This window comes from Lissotriton helveticus, chromosome 3_1, assembly GCF_964261635.1.
Source record: "Lissotriton helveticus chromosome 3_1, aLisHel1.1, whole genome shotgun sequence".
Taxonomy (NCBI): domain Eukaryota; kingdom Metazoa; phylum Chordata; class Amphibia; order Caudata; family Salamandridae; genus Lissotriton; species Lissotriton helveticus.
In genome coordinates, this window is record NC_136061.1 from 2084931058 (window position 1) to 2084956288 (window position 25231).

Genomic DNA, 25231 nt, shown 5'->3' on the forward strand with positions numbered 1-25231 from the left:
TCATGTACTGTAAAATTCTGCTGATGGCTCTAGAGAACTGGGTATGAGTGCAATTCATTTATAGTCCAGATGGTATTTATGTAAATAACATTGGGATTTGCTTATGTGCATTTTTTCTGAAGGCATGGATGCTCTACTTATCTTCCAAATGTGTCTTAATTAAATAAATCAAATGGAGCTAATGGACGCCACTCTCCTCGACTGGTGAAATTTAGCAGAATCTTGCACCAGTACTCTAATTCCTTTATTAATGGTGGCATATTTGGTGCAAGGTGCTCGTACCTGGAATCTTTTATCTCAGAAACCTAGATACAAATCCGATTTATTTCTGTTCAGGAAAAATGTAAAAAACCTTACTCGAAACCTTTGTCTCTGTGCTTAATCCTTTTATGGAACTGAGTTATCAACCGAATTTTCAGTCCTCAGGAAAACACAATGCAAAATAAAATTAATGCGTAAATAAAACAGAACGTGCTCAGAAAATTTGCTTTTGTAATTTTGACAAATTTGTACATGTACCTGTGAAGGTTTGTCCTTCTAATAGAAAAAGAACTAAAGACGCTAAAGCATTGGTACTGTTTTATGGGTGTGAGTTGTTTTAAAATGCCAGCCAGCATGTGGATCGGTTGAGTTGGTGTGTGCGCATACATATGCTAAGTACAGGCTGACAGTCCTTGAAGGTCTGAAACAATTGGAGTTTCCGGATTTCCCCATTGAAAATGCATCATCTTCCTGAACTATATTTATTCATTATGTAGGTAACTCTCACTGATTTACGGGCATATAATCCATAAATGGGTCTGAATGGAGAGATATTTCTATATTGTTTGGTTATACGGAAAGTTGTGCTGTAGCTGTCGCTGTAGAGACCAGTAATGAGTAGCCAGTGCATACATTTGAGTGTTATACCACTGTATAGTGTTTGAAATATCAACCCACAGATATGCTGTGATCTTAACTATTGACTCCCAAAATATCGTCACTGGGGAATTCGGAATAGTAAAACCACACTAGCAATATTTTTAGTTCGAGCCTGGACAGCGCATGCGCTACTCTGCGAGCCATGCTGGATTAGAGTATGGAATAGAAGCCCCGCCCACTCTCCGCCTATATTTGTCATTGGCTTGTCACTGTCCTTCGTAAATGCTGGCTTCTGATTCATTAATAGGCTTGTTAGTCCCTCATTAGTACCGCCTTGTCTTCATTCGTAACCTATAGAGAAAAAGGTTATGCTGTTCCTATGAAATGAGTCAGATTAAGGAAATCTAAGCCAACCCGACGGGTTCAAAGTTGGGAATCCATTTATTGGATTATAATGCCCTCAAATACCCAGTAGGGTGTCATGCTTCATCATCGGACTGCTCGTAGTCAGGTTGGCGGTGCACAACATGACGGGCTAACTCTAGTAGGGGCACTTTAGTGGAGATCTTTTTCCAACAGCCGTAAGGTGAAGTGGGGGAGAGGGGCCTAGTGTGTAGATGAATGTTTTGAGTGAATGTAAAATAGGTTTGGGAGTATCAGCGACGACAACTTTAATCAGTGGGTTTCCTACCCTAAGTAAAAGCAATCAATAAGGCGCTATGCTAAGCTTATGTCTTAGGTTAAGCGTTCTTATGTCTTAGGTTAAGCGTTCTTATTGGAGACAGGTCAACATGTTTCTCGCCAAGTGTATAGTCTACCGGCAATTGGTCAGGACCAGAAAATTAATCTATCTACAACTCAAAAACTAACATGGTGATGTGGCTACATACTCACATCAACCATACAACTAACTAGTTGAGTACCTAGTAGTACTGGAACTACCTGTGGAGGGAGAAAATGAGACACTGGTTAAAATAGTACAATTTCAGTTGTGTGTATTTTCTCTTTTCCCTTATAAAACTGACTCTCAAAATTCAGCGGTGAACATTAAATCAGTGATATTGACTTTTAAGCACTAGATGTTCAAGATATTCTTCAAAAATTCATAACTCCAGTTCTATTTATGGAATTTGTGGCCATTTTGGTCCTGTTTTGATCGATAAATCAAGCTCTATTTTTGTGTGGTGTCTTTCACTATTTTACTGTAGTAAGTGTTGCACAAATACTTTTCACATTGCCTCTTAAGTCAAGCCTGCCTGCTCTGTCCCAAACTACCAGAGAGTGAGCACAGACTATTTTAGGGAGCGTATACGACTTATCCTGTTGGTTCCTACATGTACAGGGTGCATACCTCTGCCAACTTGAGACCCCATTTCTGGAAGTACTAAAGTGGAGATAGCAGAATAAATATTCAATATTGCTCCCAGTGTTTCTGTAGGGGCCCCCTAGCCTTCCTATTGTCAAAATAGGTTTTGAGTGCTAGGCATTGTAGGGACATGTTAACTTCACATATCTACATGTCCTACCTTTAAACACCATGCTCCCTGCATTGTTGGCAACAAGGCCTACATAGGAGTGGCTTAATTATATTTAAAAGAAAAGTTTTCTCCTGTAAAAAAGGGTTATATAGTCAGGTCGTGCTGCAGGCTTTTTTTCAACCTGCAGCAGCCAGGGTACAGTGATAGGCCTGGAGTCATGTTTGCCTGGTCACATTAGTGGATGGCCCAACAGTGCTATATTCTATAGGTGACATTTAGCTTTCCATGCATGGTTGTATTTTGGGTACCATCTACTATGACCTAAAAGTAGGTTAAATATGTCAATCAGGGTTAAGCCAATTTGTACATGTTTCAGGGGTCTGAGCACATACACTGTGCACTGGACAGCATTGTGTAGATTTTAAAAACCAGCAATACAAATTAAGCAAAACAATGGGTATGACCCCCGCACGAAGGGACAATTTCTCACATTGTCAAGCAATACCATGTAAGATAGGTTAATTTAACCTAGTGTACTTCAGGGAATATTTGAGTTACCAGTCATTACTCAATTCATTGTGTAACAGCACCAGACAATGAGCATTAGATTTGCAATTCCTCTCTCTGACACCTTGCTCGTGCCCGCCCCCACACGCTGCCCGTCATACGCCAGGATAGCCAGGAAGCAGGAACCGAGGAAGTAGGGCCACTGACAGTTGCTGAGGCATGTCTTTTTTCCACTCCTCATCTTTTTTCTCACATCATCACCTAGGCTGCCGACTAGGCTAAGCTACTAAACTCTCCAGTTCATGTTTAAGGGCTGGGGGGGAAATGCATGTTGGGCAATGAGGTTGCATATTACATTACTAGTGCCATCAACCCTGCCACTGCCAGCACTCTAGTTTTGAGGGCAATGTGTCAAGTGTGAAGCAAACTCCGCCCGGGGTTGCTTGGGACCCCTTCCCAGCCACAACCAGCACTCAGCACGTAGCTCTCTCCGGCCTCAGCCTATGCTATTCTCTGCAGTCTGTTATGTGATGTCCAGCAACTGAAGGCTGCAACTTAGTTGAGGTCCAGCTGTGTGTGGTGGCAGCGGCCAAAAGACCAGGGAGAGGTAAGTGGACGCTCCTTCTGGACACTATGTGCTGCAATCTGTGACTTGTTGCAAACCTTGTGGGTGTAAAGGACTTGTCCTTTTTTCTTATGAACTTGACAGTTGGATAGTGTTGGATAACTAGCAGCGTTCCTTCTTATTCCTGTACCTGTACTCCTTTGTGATTGGAAAGTGCTGGCCCGGCGGGAGCCTGGCGGGAGCTAGCGGGAGGCTGGTGTTATCTCTCAGACATTGACTACTGACTACTGGCTTTGCAGCAAACAGGGACATTGAGGTTGAACTTAGGTTGTGTTGGGTTTTCCCATGGCCTTTGCACTCTGCCTTCTACATCATCCCCTGGATTTTGGTAAATTATGGGTAAAAGGAAAGCTGAAAGGGAGAAGGGTACTGCACCCACCTTACAGGGCAAAGGATCAAGAACTTTAGACATGTTTTTGGTCTGAATAGTAAGTGTCGTCTCAAAAGGAGTTCGCGCTGTCTGAGAGGTATTTATCATGGGACTTTGGTATTGCCGCGGGTAGTTCTTCATCAAACTCCAGAGCATTCTGCAGACGTATATAGTGCACCTCCTCCAAGTCTCTTTGAACCAATTTGTGATGTACCCTGTGATGTACCAGTGACTCACTCTGGTGTCAGTCAAACTAGCAGCTCCTGTGGACTCTGTGATGACATGACGTATAGCGCCAATGGTCCTCGTGCCAAGTGGAATCAGGTAAGGAATCAGGTAATGAAGCGTGGAGAAGTGTGGCTCAATGGTTAGAGCAGAAGACCCTGATGCAGAGGTCTGGCCCGGGACCAGGGTTCAATTCCCGCCTTGGCAGGTCTTGGGCTCAATTTCCTCGGACCTGCTAATTCTCGCCTCGGTGCCTATTCTAATCATGGGTCCCACTCTGCAACTCTGGGCAATAGCTTGCTTAATCTCCACAACGGCCCCAACAGTGCTGGGATGCCTGGCTTCACCTTGGGGGTGCCCAGGAGTGGGCATTTCACAGGGAAAATCCAGGAAGGGTTCCACAGCGGTATGCATACAGCGCTAAGAAACCCCATGGGGTACAAGTGCGCTATACAAGTACAAATTTATTTCATTTCATGGAAGTTGTGCACCTTCGTGTGATAGGCCTAAACTGGGTGGTCCCCCCACTAATTTGATGAACACCTCCCTTCGCTTACTCCAGACGATTCACAACTTATCAATTGGGATGCCATTTTAACTCATTCAAGCTATTTGTTCAAAAATGTGTTTCCCATCTGATGGAAAACCTACATGCATTGGAGCTTACTGTAAAGCAGGGGGCTTTGGGAGCCAGCAATGCTGTAGTTCAAAAGACACCTGTGCAAGCTCGACAACCCAAGTTTGATCCTGGTTCTAACTGTGAGAGGTGGTTTTCCAACCTTGGTGGGGATGGATTAGGCCACTCCCTACACGTGTTGGATGGCACTCCTCACCCTAGGACGAATATGGCAGGTGTAAGCGGGCATGGAGGATAGGCTTTGGTTGATGGTTAGAAAAATAGCTCTGCAAGCAGAGCTGCTAGTAATGTTCTGCAAAGAGCCACCTCCTTGTCAAAAAATGTCACCCACCAGGCCCAAGCCCGGCTAGACCTTCCCCCTGAATGTTGTCCATACAAAGCAGTACTTACTGGAGCCCTCCTCCCCGGGTCACAGAGAACCGTATGTTGACCTTAAAAATAAAGTGTCGTTGGATGAATCGTAATACCAACTTTAGCCTATTGGAATATGATGACATTTTGCTAGTGAGGATGGTGGGTTGGATCGGCTCGAGGGCAAAGCGTATTGTTGGGGACTGTTTCATCGTTAATTGTAGGAGCCCTGGTTTAGCACAACAGCTTATGACCTGTGCAAGGAAACCCACTTGAAGAAAGGTGGTATTAAATTGGTCCCCGTTGTTTTTTTTTTATCGCCACCCCAGTTGGAGCAGTGGCAAAATTCAGGCATCCTGTCTATAAGGGTCACAGTGGAAAAACACACACGGTTGGTCCTGACTTCCATCAATCAACAGTTTGGATGATCAAGATTGACGCATAGGACCAGCCAGTAGTGTCAGCACTCTTTTAGTTATTGAGCCTGATAAGGTGGGGAGGGAGGTTGAATTTGAGGTTAATAGTTGTTAACCATCCATAGGTATTAATTATTTGCTGACCACTCCTCCCAGCTCTGTGAATGCGCCCTGTGACTTGGGCCATTGCCATCTAGATATTACTTCTTCCCTATAACCTCATTGAATGCATAGGAACATGTTGAAACAAGTGTTTCTTCTCTCCCAAATAGTAGCAGTTACTCTATTAGTATCCTGGAATGTTGATGGCTTACTCTCAAGGCTCTTGTCCCAGATGGGGTGCTTTTAAAGACACATTTGAAATTTGTGGTTTCCAAGAAACATGGGAACTGGCCCCACAATACTGTGCAAGGTATGTGAATATGTCTGTGCCTGCTACCACCTCAGGGAAAGGTGGACCATTGGGGGGTCTAAGTATGGGTCAGGACTTCTCTATGTTGTAAATCTAAGGTTGTCCCTTTGAAAAGTGTAGATGCAACATGTATTGCTTTATTGTTTCCCTCCAGTGATGTGTACTATTTATATAATGTATATTGTAGGACCTTCAGTAGTGGAGCTGAGTCCCAGGTTATTTATCTGCCGGCTTGCCCTATGACTGACCTGCAGACAAAAACTATAATAAAATAGCTGTGGGGAATCTTAATTGTAGATATGAACCTTTGACAGTCCCTCAAGAAGTTCTTTGTAATGAAGAAAACCAAGTTTGGGGTATTCTGGAAACTACGATCCCTCCTGTAAAGCGGTGGTCTCCTGCAGTATTGCAATTGAATGCATTTACTCTCAGAACCGGCCTTCTGGAATGCAATAGAGGATCCAAATCAGACAGGGTTGGGAGAGTTACGTATAATTGTCTTCATCACTCCAGCCTTATTGATTACATTCTCATGGATATTAGACTGTGGCCAGCCTTGGTAGATATAGCGGTAATTCAGCGATCATAATGCTCTGTGCCTATCACTGGTAGCCCTGGGTGACTCTCTCCCTTCAACACCAAAAGAGGCCCTAGATTGAAGATTAGTGCCCACCAATAACTGGAGGAGGCTCAAGTGGAGTGTGGTGGCTGAGTCAGAAGAAACTCTCAAGAAGGTGCTAGAGATTGTAACTGTAGGGCAGAAGTCAGTGGCAGGTATGATTGTGGACAGTAATACCCTAGACCCTTTGCAGAATTTACATGCAATGCATAATTCTCTGTTCGCCTCGCTCAAGGCACTACTTACAAAGGATGCCCAGGGGGCAAGGAAAAAGGAGGCCTCATGGTATACTAAGCTTTGCCAGGAAGCCAGATGTGCCTTGCTAGGGTCCATAAGAGCAGGGCATAGAGATGCCATATGGCACCCAGGGTACAATTATAAAGCCACAATACTAAAAGCTAAAAGAGAGTGGGAATGTGACAATTGGTAAATGATGTTAGATTCCATTAAAAGAAAAGATCTCTGTACCTTTTGGTGTTTAGTTGCAGGAGTGACCCAGCCATACAGGCCCCATTTGATAACAATATTGTGGCGAGTGCTTGGGTCGAGCACTTTTCCAATTTGTATACTCAAGTAGAAATTCAGGGACCCTCATCTTAAAATCTGTCAGGTAGCCTCCAGAACCCAACTGCAGGAGAAGCAGAATCCCAGGTTACAGCTGACATTGCGAAGGTGTTGTTGCTACTGGCCTTGTTATTGATCAACCACTCTTAGATATCCCCCACATAAGAGAGGTAGAGTTTTCTAATGCCCTTCACTTGATTGCACCCAACAAGGCGCTAGATTGAAGATTAGTGCCCACCAATAACTGAAGGAGGCTCAAGTGGAGTGTGGTGGCTGAGTCAGAAGAAACTCTCAAGAAGGTGCTAGAGATTGTAACTGTAGGGCTGAAGTCAGTGGCAGGTATGATTGTGGACAGTAATAACCTAGACCCTTTGCAGAATTTACATGCAATGCATAATTCTATGTTCGCCTCGCTCAAGGCACTACTTACAAAGGACGCCCAGGAGGCAAGGAAAAGGAAAAAGGAGGCCTCATGGTATACTGAGCTTTGCCAGGAAGCCAGATGTGCCTTGCTAGGGTCCATAAGAGCAGGGCATAGAGATGCCAAATGGGCACCCAGGGTACATTATAAAGCCACCATACTAAAAGCTAAAAGAGAGTGGGAATGTGACAATTGGTAAATTATGTTAGATTCCATTAAAAGAAAAGATATTTGTACCTCCACTTAAAATCTGTCAGTTAGCCTCCAGAACCCAACTGCAGGAGAAGCAGAATCCCAGGTTACAGCTGACATTGCGAAGGTGTTGTTGCTGCTGGGCTTGTTATTGATCAACCACTCTTAGATATCCCCCACATAACAGAGGTAGAGTTTTTTAATGCCCTTCACTTTATTGCACCCAACAAGGTGCCAGGCTTGGACAAAGTGCTTGGTGACGTGTTTAGGATGTTTAAAGATATATTGTGTCCATATTTTGACCTCTTTTTTAATTCCCTGCTGTCCGGTGCTTCCATACCCCCAACTTGAGCTGGGGCAGAGCTCATCCCAATTTTAAAAAAAAAGGTTGCAGATCATCCCCTGTCAATTATATATCTATAAGCCTTATCAATAGTGCCCAAAAATAGTTTTCTCATATCATCCTGAATAGATCGAAAGAGTGGATGATGGAAACAGAAGTCTTGACTGCAGTGCAGGCTGGAATCAGAGAAGGAATTCGCACTATAGACTAGGTCTTTCTACTATAGATATTGTATTGGAAATATGTGCCTTTGAAGGGGGGTCGACTGTACGTAATTTTTGTAGATTTCTGATTTTCCTTCGATCTAGTCCCAAGAGAGTCACTATGAAGTGCTATGGCAGAGATGGAAGATACCTGCCTATCTATTAAAAGGTAACATCAAGCTACATACCAAAAACCTTGCACAGGTCATATGTATACTCAGGATGGGTTGACTGATCCCATAACTGTAGATCGGGGGGTGAGACACCAGTGCGTGCTGACCCCAACCCTCTTATCCTTTGTATTGATAGCCTAGTCTTACATCTGGAGTAGTGTGAGGGTGATCTCCCATCTCTTGCCTGGGTGAAGGTGCCGGTCCTGCTGTTTGCAGATGACACCCTTTTGCTATCCAAATCTCCTATGTGCATTCAAAAGCTCTGGGATGGCTTTGGGGACTTCTGCGTACAGCGGGGCCAGGAGATCAACCTTAGCAAGACTAAAGACATGGTCTTTAATACCTGCGCCACAACCCGCTGGAATCCCACTCTCAATGGCAAAGGTTTGGAGCATGTTAGAGTGTTTGATTATTTGGGGGTAACCTTATTGGATCACTTTGACTGGTCATTCCATATTCAGAAGCAAACAATTAAGCTTGGGCAGTACTGCAAGCGTGTTTTGAGGGTCCAGTGCATATCCACATACTGATCAATTACCCCAGCTTTAGAGATCCTTAGATGTCGATCACGGGCTGCACTGAGTGGCACTGAATTATATGGTATTTGTGATGCTAAGCCCCTTTCAATAGAAGAAAATCATTTTTCGATAGGCTTGAACAAACTCTCAGCAAGCATCCCTCTACACCATCAATGACTAGATCATGGATTAAAGAGAGTTAATAATGTAGTGGGGCTTAAACCTTTAATGTATTGGCGAAGTCTTTGGTCAGCACCCGGACTCATACTTCTCAGAGGAGCCTTGGAAAAAGTAATTGGGCAGTTGGGAGCCAGTACCGTTTCCTGGCTTAGGGTGGTAAGGGATTGGTTGAGACAGATTGGCTTTGACAATTTCTGATCAACTCAAACTAATGTTCCATTGGTCTCCAAGCAGGCATTACAAATAGCCTCTTGGCAAAAGATGGACAAAGACACTGCAAGTTCTTATAGAGTGGGATCCCTCACTGCCTCTTTCTTGGAGTTCAAAATAGACTACTGCTTTGAACCATTTTTGGATGAGGTGGAACCCCCCTATGCCAGAATCCTTTACTTAACATTTTGTCTAAGGATCCTCCCAATTCAAGCCTTTACCACTGCATTGGGGTCTGGGAGCAAGGAGTCATGCCCTTTCTGCTTGGGGTGGTCGAAGTGGTTAAACTATTTTGCCCACCCTATCATGGTCCAAGGAAAAATTGAATTCTGCAACTTTGTCGTAATTTGGGTCTGAGGAATTACAGCATTGCCCCTAGAATACTCAGAAGAAACACAAGCCTGCTCATTGTCTTTGCATTTCAAGAAATCTGATGTTTATGTGGCGGTTAAGACAGAAAAAGGTGTGCCTCTAATGCTGCTGTGTGCTAAGCATTTTAACAGATTTTATGCTGCTTTTACTTCATCATATCTAGTTGGTTCTATTTGCTCTCTTTTCTATGCTTGTATTTTATTTATTTTTATATAATCTGTATTTATGTATTTATCTTGCGCGTTTATGGCCCTTTAGGACGAAATAAAGACATTATTGATTGATTGAATGATCATTAGGAAATCGATTAAAACAACCAGGTTGTCAGTAATATGAACATACATTGCGAGAGGTTCATTTCATTCTTCCAGAACCATGTTATTAATCTATGAGGCTGATATTTGCATATAGAAATACAGTTACAGTATATAAATGAAATATAAGATAATATGTTAAGTATTCTGTAAATAACTGTATTCTAAAAACATAATTGGATGAAACGGTTCACCCAGCTATTGCACTATCAGCTATTATTCTATCACTATCACTATAGATGGTTGGTCTCCCCTCCCGATAAAAAGCTAGATTTGCAGAGATCATATAATTTAATATTTTCTCAGTTGGCAGCAACAGGAAACAGTAGAACCAGGTATGGTTATTATGAATATTTGGTCTCTATGGTACGCAGTGCTCTAACTGAATTGCAAGTCGCTCTGAAAAACTAATTTTAATAAGTTATTATCTGCTGAATTTGACCTTTTTGCAGGGTCATCCCCAAACCTTTTGACTTAACCCTCCTGTTTTCTGAACCATTATTTTAGCTTTTAGGACTCTGCACACTTTATCACTTCTAACCAGTGCTAAATGATTTTGGTCTCTCCATTTAACATGGTAAAATTGGCTTCCACCCACATGGCACATTTAATTTATATGTAAGTCCCTGGTGGAGTGGTACTACATGTACCCAAGGGGGCTCCTATAAATTAAATGCTACTAGTGGGTCTACTGCACTGATTGTGCTACCCTTAAGAGCCCTTTAAACATGTCTTGGGCCTGGCATTGCAGCCTGTGTGTGCAGCTTTAAACTGCCATCTTGACCTGTCGAAATAAATCGTTTTACAAGTCCATACCTTCCTTACATATAAGACACCCCCAGGGTAGACCCTATACAGACCGTGAGACAGGGTACATGGTTTTTAAAAAGTTGGTCATTTAAGTTTTACATGTCCTGGTAGTGAAAAACTCATAAACTCACTTTTCACTACTGCAAGGCCTGCCTTTCCCGTAGGCTAACAATAGGTTACCCAATTACACTTAATAAGTGATAACTTTCAATTGGGACCAGACTGGAATATCGAGTTTAGTGTTCAAAATTGTAATTTAAAACTGGCTTTAAGGGTAAAGTTGGATTTTAAGTCACAATCGTGAAACAGCCACTTTTCGAAAATGTACACTTTCTTGTCCCAACCATTTGGTACCTGCAGCCAGTATCCTGGGTCACACAGCTAGGTGTAGCTGGCAGTTGGTCTTTGTGTGTTGCTCCCAGACCGTGAGACAAAGGGGGAAGGGGAATTGGCAGGATGGGCTGTCTCTGACTTAATGAGAGGAAGGAGCTGTCACCTATCACACTTGCACACCACAAAGACTTTGCCCAGCATTCTCACGAAGGCCTTTTTCACTAGTATTTTGTGACCCCAGAGTAGCTTGAGCCAGGGCTGGAAGGCAGGACATTTCACACACCTCTGAGGTTGGAATCCTCCAGAGCCTTCTCCTACTTCAAAGTGGGCACCATATATAAATAGTGGACCCTCAGACCCATCTCTTCAGTACACCCTTGAACCTGTGAATACTACAGAAGAAGGACTTATGTGCTGCTTTGCTGTGAGAAGGTCTTCTACTCTGCTGCCCTGCTTAATGAGAAGGGCGATTGGATTTGCACCCATCATACCAGGCTGAAGTGACTCCAGGAGCCAGCTAACTGACCTCCTGCACTGAGCTACATGGACTTAACAAGATCCAGAGGCTCTCTGCATCTACCCAACTGGCCTGCTGCCTGGACCTGCCTGAACCTTGCTGGCCTCTAATGTAGTGGGTTCCTGATCCCCAAGAAGTACTCATTAGCTGCTGGACCCCTGGTGTGGCATCAGTTGAGCTCCATCTGCAAGAAATGAGAACTCCTGATGTTTTGGGCTCTTTTCGAACACAAATGGGTCTAATTGTGAAAGGATCTTGCCATTCGCACCACACGCCAACATTAAGTTCTGGTGAACTTTCTCGTCACAGAGCCCGAGATCTGCCCTTTGCGCTACAGCATCAACAGACCATGGTGACCACCAACACGAACCTCCAGCAACGACCGTCCCCGACGCCCAACCAAATCTTTCGGCTACAGCAAAGACCATCAGCGATGCCTGGCCTGCTCTTCTTGCTACATTGATGATAATCCGTTACTCTCTCCCTACTTCTTGCAACATCCTCCACTGTAAAGGGTACTCTTCATGCTGGACTTTAGAAGGTAACTCAGCTGGACTATCCTGGTCCCTGCATCCAACCTGTGCTCCAGTGTGGTCGGCCTGAGGTTGTGACTTTCACCCAGTTTCCCACAACCAGATAATCACGAGCTGCTCTTTGTGCTTTTAGGCGCTATACATACCATAAACCTTTAAAACTGCATATCTTTGGTTCTACTAATTGATTTATTTTTGTTTTCTTAACCGCATGCGTGCGGGCGGAATTCCGCCCGTACGCTGGGATTTACTCATTCCCATGTTTCATGACGAGCTGGGCTCGTCATGAGCGTGCGAGGAGGCTACCTCATGACGAGCCCAGCTCGTCATGAGCGTCGAAGGGGTTAAGGTGGTGTGGGATTTTTCTTGTGTTGTGTTTTCATTTTATTACTGTTTGAAGTGCTGCATGATTATTTTACACATTGCTTCTAAGTTGAGTCTGACTGTTTTTGTGCCAAGCGAGCAGAGTGTTAAGCTCAGGTTAATTTGGGATGGCTTGTGACTTCACCCTGACAGGAATTGTGGCTTTGCTTGAGGAGTATTTCATCACCCTCAGCCATTTACCCAATTTCCAACAATATACATATGGAAATATATTTGAATGGTTTATGACATTTCCTCAAATTCACTGAACATACTCAACATCTGAAGAAAGTGTTCTCTATATTAAAGACACACATGGTGCTATTGAGCAAGTACAACATTAAAACATGTTCATCTGAGACATGCAGTAATCACAAAGATAATCTTTGACAAATAGGAACCTAAGCCCAGAAGCTGCTACGGCACTCAAGCATGAATGATATAGTGCATGCAAAGCACATGTAAAGACAAGTATCAGTAGATCAGATGATTTTTATGTTCATTCCTTTCGCAAGTACTTTGATTAGCTCCTGCAAAAAGGCACAGGGTATGTTGAAAAATATAGGTAGAGACAGTGAGAGAACTTTTCATTGACAGCTTTAAGAGACATCACCAATTACTACTGAACCATTACTGTCAAAAAGACTGATCCCTGTCTTGAACCAAAGATTGCTGCTGGAAGACGGAACCTGAAAATAACAAAAACTACTATGGAAGTTGTGCTCTTGGCACTTAAGAAATGACTACGGTACACCTGCTTTCTCTGGACTGAAAGGCAATATAAGTATCACAGGGCTCGACTTCCTAGAAGCCATTCAGGAGTCTGCCTGAGGCATTGTAGCCTGCTGGCCCATGTACCCAAGCTGTGGATGTGCCCGATGGCCTTTTGTGGTCTCCGGGACTTAAATTACAAGAAGGACCTTGTTGTAATGTGCTATTTACTAATGCAGTCTCTCCACTGTAGTTCTCTGCCTGTCTGCTCAGCCTATGGTGAGGTCACTTAGAATGTTAGGGTTGGTTTGTATGTAGCTGGGAATCAGTTGGTGTAATGGGCTGAGCAGAGAGGACCTTGCTCCTGGTGGGGCATCTACAAGTTTTACCAAGGATCTTACTATCATCTTATTACTGTGAGCCTGAAGAATTACTACGTGAATAAATCTACTTGACTTATCCTCTACAAGTGTCTCTGAGCTTCAATACTTCGTTTTAACAGACCTCTTTCCAGAAGAACCAGTCTACTAGATTTTAGTATGGCACTGTCCAAACACAGCCATTGAGCTTGCCTTCTGTGTCCTGTGTCTTGGTACTGTAGTGGGTGTTCCCTGCAGTTGGTAGCTTCGAGAAGGACCAGGAAGAATAACTTCAGCAAAGGAAGAAGTTGGCACTTTGAAACTATTCAATTTATTAAGAACTGAAACTAGGTGTTGTTGAGGCAGTCCAAACACAGTGTGATCACAGCACACAAAACGATCTGGTTCACTTACCTCAGTGTTTTTGCTGCACTCCTTAATACTTCAGATGGAACTGTAACCTTTCACATATCTGCCCTCTGGTAGTCCAGCCTTACTACAGCTTCCGGACTTGTCCCAAAGAAGGATTTGGAGCTGTGAAAAAGTCCCAATGAAGAGAGCAATAGTTGCAAGATACCCTGGAGATGAGAAGGACTTTGGTTGCAATGATTTTTTGAGTTTGGAGCTTTTGGTGTTGAAATTCAACACTTCAGCTAAAGCCAGTAGCGGTCGGTGATAGGAGTAGCTGCTGGGCAGTGACGTGGGGAGGGGATGGGGCAGGGTGGGGGGTGTAGTAATCTATGGATTACGGAGGATTACAAGTAAGTAAACATATAACTAAATAAAACGAATTTCGTTACGCGCACTGCATCCCCAAATGCTTTGCAGTGTACGCAACAAAATGTTTGATTTATTTATATGTTTACTTACCTGTAATCCTCCGTATTCCATAGATTACTACACCCCATCCTGCCCCTCCCCCTCCCCACGTCAACGCCCGGCAGGTGCTCCCACCACCGACCGCTACTGGCTAAATCCTGAAAAAGATATTGGGAACTCAGGGAGCCCAAATTGGGTACAGCATCCTGTGTTGTCCTACTCTGGAATTCTGAGCTCCTATAAAAAAGCGGCCAAGGCCTTCATTACCAGTGGCCTATTAAATTCCAGTGTATAGATAACTCCTGTAGCCACGCATACTGGGGTTTTGTGGCATACACTTCACCCCCACAATATACTCCAAGAGAATTTCAGCAGATCAAGCATGTTGAAACTTACTGTGGCAAAAATGCCCGGCAAATACTGAAACAGGTGGATTTTGGTGCAGTAAGCACCAACGTTCCACATGTTGGGCCCCATTTTGTGTGCAAAGTTCAGAATAGGTGATAATTATTGCATCCTGTAAGGAAATGCCTCTTTTTTGCATGATCACTCCCAAGTGCTTGGACTGATGCTGCTGGTTTTTCGACTCTGAAAGTGCACAGAGTCCTGCTAAACCTGCCTCAGTACCAGTACCCCAGGCCTTAAATATGTATATGTCTAATTGGTTCACCCACAATTGGCATTGGTTAACTTACTTATGTGTCCCTAGTATACAATACAAGAGGTACCATATACCAGAGACTCCTTTAAGTTAAAGTGCCCTCCATGGACTGCAGCACATATGGTGCCGCTACGAGTGGGACAAAGCAAAGCATAACTCCCAGCCCGTCGTTGCTGGCTGGCAGATACGTTTTAAACTTCTGACTCAACACTGCTATTTAAAGTAATGGCAACATCCAAACCTTCTTTTTTAATATATGTCACCCACAAGGGAGATATATTGGCCCTAAATGCAGGGTTTGTTATATTAAAAGGATGGGCATGTGCTCTAGTAACTTTACATGACCTGACAGTAAAAATCCTGCATTGTCCTTTTTATTGTGGAAAGGCTAGTAGCCCAATTGGCGAGTGCAGACTTGCACACTGATAACTCAGCAGTGCTAACTCCTGAATGAGATGACCAAATATGATTCTTCAAGGTAAGAATATAATCATTGTCTTAAGCCTGACTTCTTGCGCAAGTCAAATTTAAATATATATCGTTTGCACAAATTGCACCTTTAGAAAGTTGTCATTTTGTTTCCCAAAGTTTCCAGTGACCATTTACGGTTGGAAGCAAGCTTCTGTCCTCAAGACAGCCGTATGCCTCTTAGAAAGAGGTGTGAATGACTCTCAGGAAGGAACACAAAGGATCTGCCAAGAGTCGAGATGTTGCCTCTTCCTGGAAGCATGAGCAGGTTGGATGTGAGCCCCAAAAGATGAGCTTTAAATCAAAAAACAGCTTTTTAAGAGCAAATGGTAGTCACACATGAGAGGGCTGCTTTTTTGTGTGGTAGCTCTTTATTGCGGTACCAACCAGTGTACATGGCAAGCAAATAGACTGTGCCCGCCATCAGCAGAGGTACAACAAAGCAGAACTAAAACGTGGTACAGCACGGAGAGGTATAGAAGGAAGGCACAGCTTTCTAATTGAACCAAGTAACCAGAGAAACAAATACAAGCATTCGTAGAAAAAGAAATCGAAACATATTCATAATCTGGGTAGTTTGACATAGGGCAATGTCACATCAAGGATTGCAGTAGCGTCCCCCTTTAAAAGATAAACAGAAGATGAAAGGAAGGTAATGCCATCGAACAAAAATCAAAAGGACACAGCCATCCCAACAAACAATGACCATTCAACCATGGGGGGGAGGGGGACAGAGGTGTAAGGAAGGGAGGGTGGGTGGGGAAAATGAGGATAGATTGGGAAAGAATCTAATACATTCAACAGTTCCCTTTGCAGTAACACATGCCTTGATAGAGTCATTGGGGCGGAGTCCCATCAGTTAGAAAAGGTTCCTAAATATGAAGGAAAGTGTCAACCTTGTCTTGGACCCCATAAATAAGACACTCAAATGTGGCTGTTTTGTACATTTCGACAAGCCACTCATCATGTGTTGTCTTTGTGGCACTCTACAGTAGTGTAGGACACAGATCTTTGCCACTGTGAGCCCTGTGGCTAGGAGGCGCTGCCTCTGGATTGTCAAGCCAAGAAGATCAGTTATGTCATGGAGCAGGACCAGCGGGAATCTATTACGCCTCGCTGAATGAAAGGCTTGGCAGCACTGCACTGCGGCCTCGGAGCTCGAACCCATGAGAACGCATTCTATGTGAAATCATAGCGGGGCTTCTGGCCGAACCGGAGTAAAATATACCAGATAGGGCCTACGGGCGATCAGTTTCAGAATTTTCAATCATGGTCTCAGGTTCCCCCAGATAAAGTATTTGAAGTCTCCATTTCTTGGAGCACAGACATCTGGACCACTAATGGCAGCATTCCCAGGACATACAAAAAGCGCCGGACAATAATCATCTGCTCCATCGGTATCCTCCCCCAGAAAGAGGGTTTGAGGTGGGCCCATTTTGGAGAAGTGTAACTCACTGATTAGAGCGGCAGACCCTGAGGCAGAGGTCTGGCCCGGGACCAGGGTTCAATCCCCGTCGCGGCAAGGTCTTGGGCTCAATGTCCACGGACCCAATAATTCTCACCTCGGTGCCTACTCTAATCATGGGTTCCACTCTGCAACTCTGGGCAATAGCTTGCTTAATCTCCACACTGGCCCTAACAACGCTAGGATGCCTGGCTTCACCTTGGGGATGCCCAGGAGTGGCACCTCACAGGAACAGGCCAGGAAGGGTTCCACAGCGGTATTCGTACAGCGCTTAGAGACCCCTGGGTGTTAGGCGCTATACAAGTGCAAATTACATTTACATTTACTCTCGTTTGGTAGCAGATATGAGTGGGTATAAGGTGTCTGAGACTATCATCTCTAGCCACAGTTAATATACACCCGAGGTATGCCATACAGATAGCCTTCCATTGAAAGTTATATACTGCTGTGGCTGCTTTCCTGGTGACTCGAGAGAGTGGCCGACTTTGCTTTATGCTCCAGTTTATCCGAGAATCTGTGAATGTCAAGAAATCAGAGATGGTAGACGTGAGAGCTGGTAAGGAAGTTGGTCGGTTAGTTAAGGTGAGCAGAATATCATTTGCGTACAGCAGGATTTCTAAAGTGCCTACTAGGGTAGGGACCCTCATAATGGAGGGGAGTCACAGGATCGCATCTGCCAGGGGCTCCAAAGCAATGAGGAACAACACTGGGTTGAGAGAGCAGCCCTGGTGCGTATCCTTCATAATTGCAAATAGATATGAGAGAAAACTTCGACAGTTGACCTGTGCTGTTGGTGCCTCACACAGCCATTGGACCTTTGAGTGCAACTCTGAACCGCTGAAACGTCCAGATGAGATAGGGCCACTCAATACAGTCAACTGCCTTTGTGCCATCTAGCGAGAGAGCAATTTTCTCCTCCCTGGCATATTTAGAGAGCTACAGGATGCAGGAGAGGGTGTGTAGATGGTTGTGGGACATCCTACCAGGCACAAAGCCCACCTGGGAGTTGTGAATCGGGGTCAGGGGTACTTATTTAAGCTGGGCCATCAATATTGCAGCTGGTACATGGGGGTGAATGTTTGATTCATTCAGCATTCAGTCCATCATTTGTTGCTGCAGCACTTTTTGCCCTAAGCGGTATGGGTATGCCCAGACGTGGGTCCCTTGCTCACTGTAACACTGGGTTCAAGCTAATCTGGCTGATGAGGGGTGTTACCCCAAAACTGGTCTCAGGATGCTTGTTTCCGGTCCAGGGAGGATCTGGCTTGGCAGTTCAGGTTGGACTGTTCCCATGAGGAACAGGGTCAAGACTGATTTGCATATGACAACTACACCATATAGAAAAACACTTAGCCCCATGGAAACTGTGGTATATAAAAGATGTCCAAGAGTCATGGATATATTTATTGTTGATTTATTCAGGATAGTTACAGGTCCAGTTCTTATGATGGTAATTAAGAGACCCCACCAGGAGTGACCTCCCTGTCACTCAGCCTGCCTCCAACTGCCCTTAGGCTCAGGCAAAACCCCCAACATTCTATGATGTCACTAGGAAATATCACAGTGACATCAAGAGAGCAACAAGGAAATACAAGGCTAAGAGAAAGGGACAAAGTCCCTGTACAACATATCTCCTTTCTTTAGGGAGAAGAACAAATAGATGCAAACTATTATAATTATTAAATGAGCAAATAGAAACAATTAGTATAAATTAATATCATTGTTAAATATGCGAAAAAGCTATGTCTTCAAACAAGAAGACACAAACATATATGAAGCCATAAGAAAGAAAGAGGAGTGGAAAAATAAGGAAGATACAAAAACTACCAATGAGGTAACGCACACCACCATCCTCTTCCTAATAATGGTCAAAAGCAAGGAACATACATGAAGGTAAAGATAAACACAAGAGAAAGAATACCAGACGTCTCCGGCACCCTAAGTATAGTGAAAAAGAATCCCCCAAAACACAAGTGAACCAGCACGAAGAGTAAAGGTAGGAGACTTAACACTAAATTTTAGAAAAATAGAAAGTTCAAGAAGAAAAACATGAATGCAGGGATACACTCACCCAACAATCACTCAACACGGAAATAATATGTGGAATAAATATTTTCACACATAATAATAATAAGAAGGGATACACTCACCCATCAATAACTCAACATAAAAACAACCTGCAGGATTTATCATATGGAAGGGATACACTCACCCTACACAAATATCATATCAAGGGATGCACTCACCCTTAAAGCATAACAAGAGATATACTCACCCTTTACTAATATCATATCAAGGGATGTACTCACCCTATACTTACCCTTCACTAATATCATATCAAGGGATGCACTCACTCTCAAAACATAACAAGGGATACACTCACCCTTCACAAATATCATATCAAGGGATTCACTCACCCTAAAACAAGTAGCAGGGATACACTCACCCAGCAATGCAACTAGAACGTAACGGGGTTTATAAGAAAACCTTAACCCGTGAAAATATTAATTAATACCATGTATCATAAAACTATGACACACTAACTAGTGCAATTTAATATGAAATTCCTAACTCAGATAATAATATCGAAAATGAATTTGGGACAGAAAACCATACTAAATTACTCCATGTAGCGAAATCAGACCTTCACAAGTCATAAAATAGCAATAATACAATGCCAGAAGACACTTTACAGCCGTCCCATGCACCCTTAGAAAAGGAAAAAATTTTGACAAATAAAAGGTGCTCAAAATTAGAAGGTAACTTGACCCTAAGTGTTATCAAACATAACGTAATAAATGTAAAGGGAGATTTCAGTAATTAGTTTAAAACATGAAATAAGAGAACTCCCTGTTTTACATGACTAAAATTCTGCTGACAGAAAGTGTTAACACTTGTATGTTGACACCTAAGAATGCTTAAATAACGTGCGCATTGTTGAAGAAAAATCAGTTGGGGTATAATAAATGTTGCTTTAGCGTGCGCATCGCTGAAGAAGAGAAGTTTTACTTCATAAAACATAATCCCCTTTTAAAACAGTTAGCAGTAATAAAATTTATATAAGTGTCAGCATTGAATAACACATGAATGTAACTCCGGTGAGTGATGTATGACCCGAGGTTCTCACCACATGGAGAGTTCTTTGAAGGGTGAACAGTCGATGGGCTTTTCCACTAGAGTAACTGTCAACACGCACGGAATTCAGCAGAGTGGAAGAAATATTGCCGAACATCTGTTTCATGCACATAACGTTTGAAATGAACTCATTAGGTTTAGAGTCACTGAATGGCAAAAATAACTCAATTAGGCAGTAGGCAGTCCACGTTACGCCAGTTCACGTTACGCCGGATGGCTCTCCGCATGTTGCCGTAGAGAACGTGAATCTGCAGCGCATAGCTAAAGAACGTCACAGGAGGCTGTCCGCTCGAAGTGCAAGAAACAGTGAGTAGCGCGTGTATCTTTTAATTTTTTAAACGTCTGCGCATTCGTTAAAACTGAAAACATGTGCTGTCATCCGCCATCAAAGTTTTTCCTTTCAAAATAAATGTAAATGTAATGAAAACTCACGTGGTATGAGCTGTGTATAAACATTAGTTCTCCATTTATAACTGCCATTATCAGTAATTAGATACCAGGTGTCAAAATTCAGCGCTGTTTTGAATTAACTGTAAGACTCCCCGTATGCTCTCACAAGCAAGCAGAATGTGCGCTGTTCCAAAAGGATTTAAAATTTCTCCATATAACTTCACTTCGTATGAGTACTGTTGACACATTAAAATCAGTTACTGCCAGATTGGGTAATTCACAGAAGGTCGGATTTAGGGTATAACAGAGCGCTCCTTCTCATTCATCAACTGACCTTCAAATAACGAATTTTCCCATAAGAGCTGCAGGGATACTCGAATATTCACACTAGGGCTTCATCCATAAATCACGACTGCATAAATCTTCTTTCTTCACTTTAATTTCCTCTCAATACATTTTTTAAAGATAAATAAATGCCTTGGCTACAGGCTGTCTGGATAGCAATAGACACTGGTGGGGCCAAGCAAGGCATTTCAATTATTTTACGTATAGTTTAATAAATAAGGAGAGGTTTCAAAGCATATAGTCTTATGAATATTAATTGTTTCAGACAAGGACTTACTTTAAGGTTGTGAGTTCGTTTTTTGTAGTTCCAGTTTCTATTTTTTCTTGTAGAATATTCTTTATTTCATTCCTTATTTATCCTCAAGTAATCTGTAGATTTATTTTAATTTTCTTTTGCACGTTGTAGGTTCTTTAATCTTCTTTTGCACGCAGTAGGTTCTTTAGAGATGTCCAAACGTCGCCAAAATGTGGTATATAAAAGATGTCCAAGAGTCATGGATATATTTATTGTTGATTTATTCAGGATAGTTACAGGTCCAGTTCTTATGATGGTAATTAAGAGACCCCACCAGGAGTGACCTCCCTGTCACTCAGCCTGCCTCCAACTGCCCTTAGGCTCAGGCAAAACCCCCAACATTCTATGATGTCACTAGGAAACATCACAGTGACATCAAGAGAGCAACAAGGAAATACAAGGCTAAGAGAAAGGGACAAAGTCCCTGTACAACAGAAACCTTAGAGGCAATAGGGGCACATGCATCAATGTAGGCTTATGCAATTCCTTAATTGCGATTATTAAGGAATCGCAATTAAGGAAGCACAAAAGCCTATGCATGTAGGAATCGCTAAAAAAATAGCGATACCCAAATATTCCTTAATTATGTAATGCCTTCCCATTCATTCCTATGGGCCTAAAGGCCTAAAGGCCCATAGGAATGAATGGAAATTTTATGAGCAATTTGCGAGTACACAATAGGTACTCGCAAATTGCGCATGCAATTTCAAGGGTGCCAAAAAGCACACCCTGTTGCACCCCTGAAATTGATATGTGCATACATGTTGCGCACACACATGCCCCAAGGGCATGTGTGTGTGTGTTAAATGCAACTTTGAAAAATGCACTTTAGTGCATTTTCCGAAGTTTTCGCTATTTACCGCCTGGCATTATTTTTCGGTAAATAGTGGACCCTAATAGCGAAATCGCTATTTTAAATGGCATCTTGCATTGCATTTAAGGAATCACAACTTACGATTCCTTAAATATAATCGCAATTTCCGATTTTTGCATTTGGGATGATGCATCTCAAATGCAAGAATACCGGTCGCAAAGGGTCAGATTCTGAGAACCTGCCCGTTTACGACCGTTTTTTGCCTTGATGCATCTGCCCCATAGTGTCTTACCTTCTCAGTTGGAGAATTTTAACACCCACTTTAATGACTTAGGACCTTCTTTAGAGATGATGGGGCAGGTGCATAGCTATAAATCGGCGGTGCTCGTGCTCTGCCAAACTTGACTTTTCTTTGCCTCATCCGATAGCAGAGTCTCCGTTGGTTCCACCACAAGAAATACTTAACCTCCTACCTGTATAGTACAGTGACAGTGGCAGTAGCCCCTCCCTATTGGAGCGGCAGCCCCTGATTTTTGCCTCCCCGGACTGCCATACAATGCATGGTTGCCCTGAAAGGAAAACACCATTGGCAGTTTTCCTATAATTTTCATTAACAAACCCCAGCAGTGAAGGTTTGTTGCTGAAAAGTAAAAGAGATTGTCATGTGAGTCAAAATACCATAGTGGGTCACTGGGCATATATATGACTGTCATGAAATTTAATCGGCCACACATCGCTCTAATTCCCCTTATCTAATTTCTACCATAATAGTGTTGCATTTTTGATAAGATCAACCTATTTTTACTAAATTGATTTTGAAATTTGTGTTGGATTCCTTGTACTTCAAATTGTTTAGCAAATACATAAAAATATTACTTTGGTGGGATTTCATAATTTGCTACCCTCCTTATACTAATTTGGGATCTCACGATAACTCACAGTTTACACGTTTAGGCGACAGCAAATATGTGAGTAAATTAACCCATGACCACAAGCCAACCCACAACATGAAACTCTAATTGAATACCAGAATCGCCCTATTTTCGCACAACAAGAAGAGTGCTGATGGCAAAAATTTTCTAACAAGGCCTGGAACATTAGAGCAAACTGAGCGAATTGCTAACACAGTTGCAAAAATTATATGACGTTCTAGAGAGAGCGTTTTGCTTCCATGTGCCTTTCAAGCTAACATAATAGTGAATATTTAGTGTATAACAAGAATTTAAATAAATAAAATCTCTACAGCACACTGCAAATTGGCAAAACCTTTTTCTGTCATAACCTTTGCAGTATTTGTAGTTATGAATGGCCTCTTCTCCTTAGCTGTTAGAGGAAGAACACTCCCTTGGTTATTGAGGGGCAGCAGGAACTGTAATGCAGCTGACTAGATGGTGTAAAGTACCTGCCTACTCAACATTTAGGGGCCTACAGACATAGGTAAACGTAGTCATAAATGGGTGTTCATGGCCAGATGTATCTTTTTTATGCTTGCTGGGAATTCGCATAGAAGGGAGTTCTCTGCCATGAGTGCAAAGATCTACACAATTGGAAATCCAACTCAAGGGGTGGGAAGTGAGTGCTACTTGGAAGCATATGATTTATGGGCATTCCCACTATCTGTTCTGACCACTTAACACCCTCTTAAATGGTTAGATATAATTACTCCAGTTAAGTGTTGACATAATTCCTCTTCCAGTGTTGGTAGAGAAAAAGATTACTCCTTGATCTGGTGGGGGTGTAGGGGAAGGGGGTGCTTCATGAAGAATAATATTTCCAACCAGGTGAATAAAAGAAATTCAAAAGTGTCCGTTTGCACTGGGGATCCTCTTTCCCCTATGTGGACGTCTCCACCACGGGAATAGCAGGCAAGTGGAAAAGTCACATAACCATCCCAGAAACACCTGCACCTGGGGCAGCTTTCCAATCATATTACTGGGAATGTTGGTAAAAAGGGAAAGGTTGTAAACATATGTGCAGATGGAAGCAGAGAGCTCCATCCTTGCCTTTCTGTGTTGTTTTGTCAATAGGCCTTTTTCATATGTTCATATTGATATCTTGTATCTCCTCCTTATCTAACTACTCATTCCTTCTTCCCCAGCTATCATAAATGTTAGAAGCAATTGATGGAAATGGTTAGAAAAAGAAGAGAGAGTATATGTCCATGGTTATAGACTGATATGAATACAGGTAGGGTAAGTTGGGTTATAAAGTGATCCACCCAAACTCATCAATGTAGCTCAGTTGGAGGTGGACCTTCAGCATTATAAACTACATGAGTGGTCATGTTTAGGACCTTTTCAAATGGTTGAATGTATTGTGTCGGAGGCCTAGGATGAGGCTGATTTAATACTGCTATTTGCTTACCAATTAACCCAATGCCTTGTGTCTGGTCAGTCTACTTATGGAAATTGTATGCCAATTGTCAAAGTAAGTTGTACATCTCAGAAAACTTACTGTATGATCTGAAGCTAACTGCTGAAGAAGTCTGTCCCAGTTCCCTTGGTCGTAGTTAACTCTGAAATACACAGTGACGTTGAGGTTGGCCAGGACCCAATCAGAGCTTCCAGTGGACAGTTTAAATGCATTGTTGACAGCTAAAATGAAATGAGAAGTCTTTTATATTATTCCCCCCATTTGCATAGATACAGAAGAAAAATAACTTTCAAAGAAGCCTAACAAAAAATACTCAAGTTGTCACAGTTAGCCAATAATCTTGGTAATATCTCAAACAATGGGCAAAGAGGGAAAAATGGGAAACCCTATTCCAATAAGTAAAAACAGCAACATTGAATGCATGTGCTGGTATTGAACCAATTGTAAACATAATGTTCTCTGTAAGAATGAAGCCTACTTGAGTAATATACATCTGCTTCATTGAGGCAACTTGAATTGGTGATCAACTATTATACTCATGGGTCAACAGAGACTACTCTAGATCCTAAGGTGGTAAAAGAGGAGACACATCCTAGGATCAATATTCGGAAACCCAGACACAGAAAGTTACTAGGTACTGGACTTCTTATCATTGGCATTTGCAGCAAAAACATGGGAGCCCTAGTGAAGTAAGGGGTATACACTGGCCGGGTCCTGTGGAATTGGCAATGAAATATGTTGAGCCCTCCTTAACTTTGGTCTAACTTTTTAACATGTAATAGGGATGAACCATTTATAGAAACTCTCACTTACCTAGCTCTAATGCAATCTTTTCTTACACCAAAAGAC

The 25231-nt window shown here is 42.7% G+C and overlaps 1 protein-coding gene across 1 annotated transcript in view; it reads right to left on the minus strand.

Annotated features, from left to right (window-relative positions):
* Positions 1–25231, minus strand: part of LOC144824117 (aminopeptidase N-like) — a 532705-nt gene that overhangs the window by 174386 nt on the left and 333088 nt on the right. The window contains exon 12 of the mRNA XM_078683229.1: positions 24464–24603. Coding sequence (XP_078539355.1) covers positions 24464–24603 — 140 coding nt within the window. The remainder of the gene's footprint in view (positions 1–24463; positions 24604–25231) is intronic.